Source organism: Monopterus albus, unplaced genomic scaffold, assembly GCF_001952655.1.
Source record: "Monopterus albus unplaced genomic scaffold, M_albus_1.0 scaffold51.1, whole genome shotgun sequence".
Lineage (NCBI taxonomy): Eukaryota > Metazoa > Chordata > Actinopteri > Synbranchiformes > Synbranchidae > Monopterus > Monopterus albus.
The window spans coordinates 4522897-4531937 of record NW_018127931.1 but is presented as its reverse complement, the minus strand read 5'-3'; the positions used below and the strand labels follow the sequence as shown (position 1 = coordinate 4531937).

The 9041-nt window shown below is 39.0% G+C and overlaps 1 protein-coding gene across 1 annotated transcript in view; it reads left to right on the top strand.

Annotated features, from left to right (window-relative positions):
- Positions 1 to 9041, top strand: part of LOC109960887 (angiopoietin-related protein 5-like) — a 27082-nt gene that overhangs the window by 13614 nt on the left and 4427 nt on the right. The window contains exons 4-6 of the mRNA XM_020601314.1: positions 4026 to 4111; positions 6025 to 6142; positions 6977 to 7162. Of these exons, the coding sequence (XP_020456970.1) occupies positions 6037 to 6142; positions 6977 to 7162 (292 nt within the window). The 5' untranslated portion in view covers positions 4026 to 4111; positions 6025 to 6036. The remainder of the gene's footprint in view (positions 1 to 4025; positions 4112 to 6024; positions 6143 to 6976; positions 7163 to 9041) is intronic.

Below are 9041 nucleotides of genomic sequence, written 5' to 3'. Positions count from 1 at the left end.
GAGAAGATCACCAGGACTCCACTGCCCTCTCTGCAGAGCATCTACCACTGCAGAGCCCGCAGGAAAGCTGCCTCCATCCTCAAAGACTCCACCCACCCCCAGCATGGACTTTTCACACCTCTACCCTCAGACCGGAGGTTCAGAAGTATGAAATTCAGGACCTCTAGACTGAAAAACTCTTTTTTTCCAACTGCCATCAGACTCAAATAGCTGACAGGAGTTCACAAACAGGAATTACTTCATGTAATTCCACCTGTACTGTTTACATGCTCAGTTGCACATGCATAATTACACACCCGCTACTGACTATTGGCACATACAGCTCCGATGCAGCATACATTATCTCTTATTGTGTGCTTGTTATATTTTTATTATATTTCTTTTCACTTGCTGTTTGAAGTACCATTAGTTTTTGTGCTACTATTTATCTACCTTATATTTCACTTGTGTTGTTTGGCATTCAGTGAGGATGGCAAAGTAATAATTGCATTGTACAGGGAAACACGTTTCCTTACTGTGCATATGTGCCCTTTGAACCTTGAACATGTTGTAAGTCCATTTGTTTAATAGGTAGCAGGACAGAGATCTATTTAAAACTGGGTTCTGTTCTGTAATTTTAATGTGGAATAATTCTTATGGTTGTCTTCCTTTTTTCTTTCTTCAAAGTGTTTTGTATTAGAGTTTGGATTTCACTACCTAAATTTGGTGTTTATTACATACACTTTGCACTCAGAGTGAGAGAAAACGGGGTAAACAGTGGCCTTCAGTTTATTTTTGTTTTGAGTCCTGTCAAACCTAGCATAGAAGTTATTAAGGCTGTCCAGGAGGGTGACTTCATGGGAGACTGTGATTGTTGATTTATTCCTGTAGTTTGTGACTGCCTGGATTCCCTGCCACATGCCACGTGTGTTGTTATTCATATAATAGCTCTCCAGTTTTTGGAAGTATGCCCTCTGCAGCTCTGATGGGCTTCTGTAGTTCATACCAGCTTTCCTGTACTCCGCTTGGTCCCCTGCCTTGAAAGCTACCCGCATCTTCCTGATTTTCTGTCCACATTGAACCAGGGGTTTTGGTTGGGGAAGACATGCACAGTTCTAGGTGGGGCACGTATGGACATGCACCGCTGATGTAACTGCTCACAGTCTCTGCATATTCATGGTTATTGTCTGCAGCCCCTTTGAAGATATTCCAGTCTATGGCCTCTAGACAGCCCTGCAGGCTGGCCTGTGCACAGTCATTCCAGGTGTTAACAGTTCTCACTGTTACTGGTTTTGCCTTGAGCCATTGGTGTAAACCAGCCTGAGCTGGATTGCTAGGTGGTCAGATCTACCAAAATGAGGTTTAGGTTCTGCCGAGAAAGCGTTTCTAATGTTACTTTAACATTGGTCCAGTGTTTTGTTTCCTCTAGTGGGAAAGTCAAACTGATACAGTTTAGGCACATTTTTCCTGAGATTGCAGTGATTAAAATCTCCCAGAACAATAATAGCAGCATCAGGATATGTGTTTTCATGCTCACTGATCATGCTGTGCAACTTAGTGCAGTGCCCTCCCTGGCTGAGGGGGGGAACATATACCACACTTACAATGATGCATTGCATTTCTCTGGGCAAATAAAATGGCCTTAAAATATTCCACATCTTCAGAACAGAATTTGGAGATAATCTTACTGTCGGTGCACCTGGACTGTTTGACGAAGGCAGAAATTTCTCCTCCGTGAGTCTTGCCTTTTTCTGTGGCACTTTGGTCCTGAACTGAACACAGAGTAGCCATCCAGAGAAATCGCCTCATCAGGTGTCCCACCACTCAGCCATGTCTCACAAAAACACAGCAAGGAGCAGTCCTGTATCTCCCTTTGTGTAGAAATTCAAGCGCGGAGTTCATCCATCCATCGCTCCTAAGCCTATATGCATCAAATCAAAACAAACTGACAAAGTACTTTTCAGATCAAATGTAGTGTTATGATTTACTGGAGAAGTAGGACCCAGTGTGCAGACAAGCCAAGGGCAGGTTCAAGGTGAGTTTTAATAAATAATACAGGACAAGAGACGAAAGGGGAAAATACAAGGGCTTGACCTGACACAGTAACAAAAATACAGACTAAGGCGAACAACAGGACAGTTCAGCCAGGGAGCTATGACAAACCAACTCAAACTAACACTCAAACAAAACTGAAGAAACAAACCAGGAATCCTTAATGACCAGTAGATACAAAACTCAAAGGGAAACAGTCTGAAGGTTTCAAGAGCAGGAACAAACAAGAGACGGATACAGAGATTACAGAAAGACACAAACTGGCAGGGTGTGGTGAGCGGCTATAGCAAACAGAATGAACCAGCAAGAGGCAGAGGGAAAGGAGAAAACAGCAGCAGACCAAAGCTGATCTGTGTGGAGGGATAAGGAGACTGTTGTTGCTATGTTATGTCCCATGAACTCAGGTTTGAGTCTTGGTGACTTGTGAAGTTCCTCAAACTAATACCATGAAACAAAGATAAATTCCATATTCTTATGTGTTCCGCATTTTTTAGGGCCCCTGACTGGAAAATTCAAACCACCACTAACCACTAATATCTGCATAAGGTAGTGGACTGAACAGACAACATTCATGTTTAGCATGCTAACATTTACTAATTAGCACCAAACACAAAGCATGAAGTTGCTGAGGCTCATGTGGAACACAAATGTCTTGACCATGGTAATCTATCCAATAGTTTTTGAGATATTTCACTCAAAATCTCAAGCAACTTCAAGGTTGCATTTAAGGAAAAGTCAGGAGATCCCCAAGGTCAGTAGGATACATCATCTAGGAACCACGAATATCTGTAAATTTCCAGCAAGTCATGCAAATGTCACGAAGAGCTATTTTGCAGGACGAGTGAAATACTGGGTCACTATATGAAAAATTAGGGGATCATCTTCTGGGCACAGTAAGTATCTGTATTAAATCCCAAGTCACACCAGCCAACAGTTATTAAGAAATTTTACAAAAACAAAAGTGCTTTTTTAATGATGCTTGAGTCAGGTGAACACCAAAATCAGTAGGGTTCATTCACTGGGGACCATGAATATCTGTACAAAATCAGAAGTTAAATAAATTCAGGGAAATGAATAACTGAAGGACAAATAAATGTGGTTTCAGTGTCAGTACTGGCACTATATCAGGCCTCAACAACATGGCAAGTTAGCTTTGGATTCAGACTTGGAATGTTTGTCTTAAGAGGTGCAGTCAGATGGGAAAAAGTCAGCAAACTGAGCCAGTCAAGTTATTTACTGTACATTAAGGCTTACTTTATATTACTGGGTGTAATGTTTCCTCCCAGTCATTCTCACCTAACAGGAAGTACCAGTATTTATTATACAGTAACAGGTTGACGGTGTGATTATTTAGACAGTGGGTGAAAAGTAATACTAATGTTGTGGACTTTGAGCAATGCTCAATCAAGGTTCATCCAACACTCCGGTAAGTGTTTAGAGAAAGAAATTATTCATGTTTAATGGTAGAAATTTACACTTTACTCTGTTACCTGCAGTTTCTATTTGACATCCATTGAAGTAACACTGTTCTACCTGTTAAAATGTTTTAAAAGACTAACATATCACTTTAAAACTATGAAAATCAGGTCAAAATGAAGAATCTGGTTGGGTATTGTGGAATCATCTTCACATGTCTCTTAATATGCACAGAACAGTCTAAGGTAAAAATAAAAACTCACCTCCTTTTGAATATCTCCCTTCACAACTTTCTTTAATATAGTTCAGACAAAAACAAATTAAGTCTCCTCCAGTGTTTATCTTTAAGTTGTGTATTTTCACTAAATCAAGTCTTAACTTAAAATTGCCTCTGGTATTACTAGAAACAAGGAAAAGCAGTTTTCCCTCAAGGTATGGAGCAAATTATTATTGCTTACAGTATACTTGCAATTTAATAATGTACTTAATATGCAAGGTATAAAGAACCATATAGACTATTCATATTAAATTTTGGTCTTCCTCTTGTTTTTTTCTTGTCATGTAAACTTCATGAACAGACTGCACACAGATTAAGGCTCTTTCACCACAAGCATCCAGTGGAGTTTATGTCATACATCCTCCTGGAGCTGAGACCCCGTTCAAGGTATGAGAGATGGCATGTTATGTACAAAGCAGTTTATGCTTGTAAGAGTTTACTAAAGCCTCACATTCTTAATTACTGTTACTGTTACTTCTGTTGGAAGCTGTTTGTTTTGGCATGACAAACGTTTCAGATTTGTTATTCTGAAATGTTTAAAAAAAAAAATTTAAATCATTGTGTAACACCAGCTCCTAAAGTGGATGTGCTTGTAGTCAACATGGTTTTTTCTTTAAACACATCCAGAATATACTGCTGTTTGATATGTCACCGGCCTTAGAAAACATATTTGTGGCTTTTGTTAGAGCAGATACAACATATTTTTAATCTTCACACTTTTGGTATTATGTTTCTGATTTTGTAAAATGTTAAAATAGGCACTACCCTGCAAGCTCTTGAGAAAAATATAGGATACGCCATCTGTCAAACTGAGGTGTGAAGTAGAAGATTTATGGCCCTTGATGACATCACACTTTTAGCACATCAAACACCCCCACCCTACATTTATTATACATTTATTTTGGAAACAATGCTATGTTTATTCCTTCCAAAGAGATAATTGAGAAAAATTTGTTATTTTAATGGGGCAGTGTTGTATAGTGGGGTTGATTTAGCGCTTGTGTGTTTAGTTGTTACTAAGGAATTAAGTTAAGGAAATACAAGTGATACCCCTCTGGAGAAATGTGGAAAAATAGATAAAAAAAAAACAAGTGAAAAAAGATCATGGATTTTTTTCCCCACCTAATGAATGGTATATTGGAGCAGTGCCTGCATCCCCTGGGTATTTTCAAACCCTATAAAAGTAAAAGTCCTTTAACTTGGAGCTTTTGGCTCTGTGCGGACAACATGTTACCAGTTGTGGAAGTGGTGATTAAGAAGCCAGATACAAGTGCAAAAGGTACCATGCCCCTGGATGTGTTCCTGCCTTATAGGCCTCTGAATTTGAATTCTGAACCAGGGAACTATTGCTGTCTGAATGAACCGCCTGTGAAATGCTACAGCCTGGGGGAAAGAGACTGTAGGGTTGCTGCTACACAAGCCCATGGAGAAGTGGGTAGAGGGTGGGTAGAGATCACTGGTGGTTTTGTGAGATATATTTTACCTGGAGCCCCCACCATGGTGGTCTTTAATTAACATTGCATGAGGAGGGGGGTAGAAGAAAACATACAATGGAAAAATGGTACTATGAGCCATGCTATTATCATGCATAAGGACGGGTTGGTTCACCAGACAAACATCTGGGGACTATTGCCAGTTGTAGGATCACTGTGAGGTGTTTGTGGGTACCACTTGTAACGAAAGGGAATTGGGGAGAGATTGCTGCTCTACATTATTTGATTTACAGAAATGAACCCTTACATCTACCAATCTTTAGAGAGTTACACATATCAAAAATTGTTGACTAAATATTCCAAAATCTTATTTATGGGGAGAAACACCTGCTTTTATTCCAAATTTTAAATTTATTTGGTTTTAATCCTTACCTCTTAACAAAACTATTAGGCTGAACTTCCTTAAAATTAAACTATGATGGGGGAGACACGTGCCTTTCCCAAAATTCAAATTATTCAACAACACTTCCTCAAAAAGCCAGAGTATACTGGTTCCTAAAACCTCTCAGTAGAGTAACATCTGAAGGTATAAGGAGGTAGCTGCCTATAACTGAAGCTGTTTCCAAACAGTAACAACCTGCAAACAGCTGCTTTTCCATAGAAGTACTAGAACATACACACACCCTATTTTTTGAGCTTTAAGTCACGTCTTAAGATGATAATTCACAATTGTAACATTGTAGGTAAGACAAAAAAAAAAAAAAAGGAAAAGCATACCAGGGGCTCTTTGACATGTCTCAGTAATTTAAAAAATTGTTTAATAGCCTGGCAGCTGGTTTTAACATGTCTACTGGACTCTCTACCCAGGTGCACTGTGAGATGCAGAAAGATGAAGGCTGGACAGTGTTTCAGAGGCGCAGTGGAGAAGCAGTTCGTTTTGACAGGAACTGGGATGAATATAAAAATGGATTTGGCTCCCTCAAGGGTTAGTAAAGTATTACATTGCAGTATTAATTGCTGTGTGTATCATTTGTAATTATTATAAAGCCAGAGAAAGTCTAAAACTGTTTGCACTGGGCTAAACTCAACACACAAAACCCCAAAATGAATTTAAATATCCCATGGCATCAGTAGTTATTTTTAAGCCTGAGGGGGTTGTTTTATTAGGCTAAATCCAATGTCTGGTGACTGTGACACACCTTAATAAACCCACAGTGAAAATAAATATAAAGGAGTTTGTTTCATACAAAAGCACATACAGAATCTACAGGATTAGGGATTCAGTGAACCTTTACAGTAACAGACTATTTTTTGTAGTGACACTAGCAGGAAAAAAACCCTCTTACCACCTGCTCTCCTGCAGGATGTTAATGAACAAATCTAGGGTAACATAGCGCAGCTTTCTGCAATGTGATATGTACATTTTCTACCACACTGAAATGTATGTGAATCACACTGTTGTGTCAGCTATGCCTGCAGGAAAGTACTGTGTAATCAACAGCTACTTCATTTCCTATACCACAAACTGAATGTTTGAAATTTCCCCAGACCCTAAAGTCTTGCCTGATTTACATGCACAGGTAACATTAAAAACATAAAATACTGCAGCAATGAAAGCTGTTATTTTAAAGGATTAAACTCTTTGCCATGAAGCCACACAAACCTAATTCTTCCTATGGATTTGAAAGGTGGTTTAAATGAACACATCCTCCAAGCAGTTTTATGTACTGAAGAAAGGATTTGTTTGTTTCTGTTAAGTTGTACAAAGACACATCAGATCGATGTAAATAATTTCTTTATGTTATGCTGATTCTCTCAGAGGACCACTGGCTTGGACTGAAGAAGGTTTTCTCTCTAACCAAGAACAAGGCCAAGGAGTGGATCTTGAGGATCGATCTGTGGGACTATGAAGGTGGCACTGCATTTGCCGAGTACAGAAATTTTAGAATAGACAACGAAGAAAAGGCTTTCAAACTGCACGTCGGGAACTACAGTGGAAATGCAGGTACTTTATGATTTTTACTGGCTTTTTTCTTCGCTTTTTATATAGACAAAAATCATTCCATTTGTTAGAATTTTTAATTGCTGAAACTTTTTGCTTTACCCGAGTGCTCTTCTCACTGCTAACTGTACTTTGTCTTGTTGTTACATATTAAAAGGTGACTTTTTCAGACCACAGTAATACTGATAGCGCGCAAAAACTACAACAGTTCCTGTTTTGTGTTGTAAAGCAATCTAGTAGCTCTAAATCCAACCCTAAAGTTGGAGAGCAGTTACACACTGAGTTTGTAATGCATCAAGATTAATGATGTCCTCATTTACACATGGCAGGCTATGCATGGATGCTTTTAAAGTGAGACTATGCCACCTTTGAAAAAAATGGCTGACACGATTAAATATGGCAAAGCATATTTCTCCTCTGTCAAAAAAAAAGCTGGATTCATAAGCAATTAAACACACCTGCTTTGCTCAATTGAGTTCAGTCAGGGGTTTGACTACTACTGTCTGGTGGCTAATGATAATCCAGACAGACTTGTATAACTGATATCACTAAGTAATTACTTTTACTGAGTATCACTTCTGTGTACTTGTGCTTTACCTACCAGCCACAGCTAAATGGTTAATTAATCAGAATTCATATTTTGGAGGGTTAATTCCAATGAATTAATCAGAATTAAGCACCATCCAGTCATATTGGCTTTGTAACAAGATGGAAGTAGGTGTCAGTGCATTGCATGGCCCATTGAATGGAACATTGACCTTTAAAAAACACTCAGATGGAACTATTGATAGTCATGTCTTTCTCTGCAATTTCTCCTGTAACGAATTTTTGTACCTTGAGGTCTGAGCTAGCGTTGCCCAAACTGTTAGCAGCCTGCCTCGTCATGGCCCTAAGATGTATCTGGTTTCATCTGACCAGCTGAATAAACTGCATGTTAAGAATACAGTCTTTGATAAAGATGAAGATGGGCTGGATGCTGAAGTGAGACATACATTATATTGGATCAGAAAGGGATGCTTCCTGATGAAAAAATACTATATGCTTTTACAACATTACTTGAGCCTGCAGAAACAAAAAGAATTTAGACTGCTACTCCCAAAAGAGCCTAAAGATGCTACGCCCCCTGCAGGCACCTATGCTGTTGTCCCTGCAGGTGACCCTGGGAATGACAGGGGAACCGCTGCTGGACTGCTCCTTGCAGGCATCCCTGCTGGAGCCCTAAAGAATATTATGCATCAAGTTTTGAAGAACATTCACCCTTGTTATAAGAGGAAAGCTGAATATATTTTGCAAGCGTTACAGAGATCGGACTGTGCTTGAAACAACTGTGGGGAGTTTTTTCATATGGATCAACCTATTCCTGGCTCACACATTTATGATTTAATTCTACACTGTGGCTAATATTAAATTCACCTACAGACCACTAGGATGGGACATATTTATGCAAACACCATGTGACCTGAACAATCCAAATGGTGTGATATCTAACCGTGATGCTAAAAAGACTACTGAATGCCTCAAACCTGGAAACATGGAGTATGAACTGAGATACAGGACACCCAAGAGAAAAAAAAACCTACTGTAGACGTTTTGCACCCCAATCTGACCAAGCATACTGTATGCTGAAGCAACATCTGTATATGAGTCTTCAACAGGTCCTGTGGAGACCTCCGAAGTGAAGAAAAGAGCTAGAAGAAAACTGTCTCCTAAGTGGTTACAATATAAATGAATTTACAATATAAATGAAAGTTTCTGGAGAATTTCATAAATAATTTATTTGAAAATCATCATCTCTTTGTGTGTTTTTTTTTTTTTTTTTTAAAAACAAAACATTTCCATGGCAAAGGGGAACCCTTAAAAAACCATTTTAAAAAAACGGCAA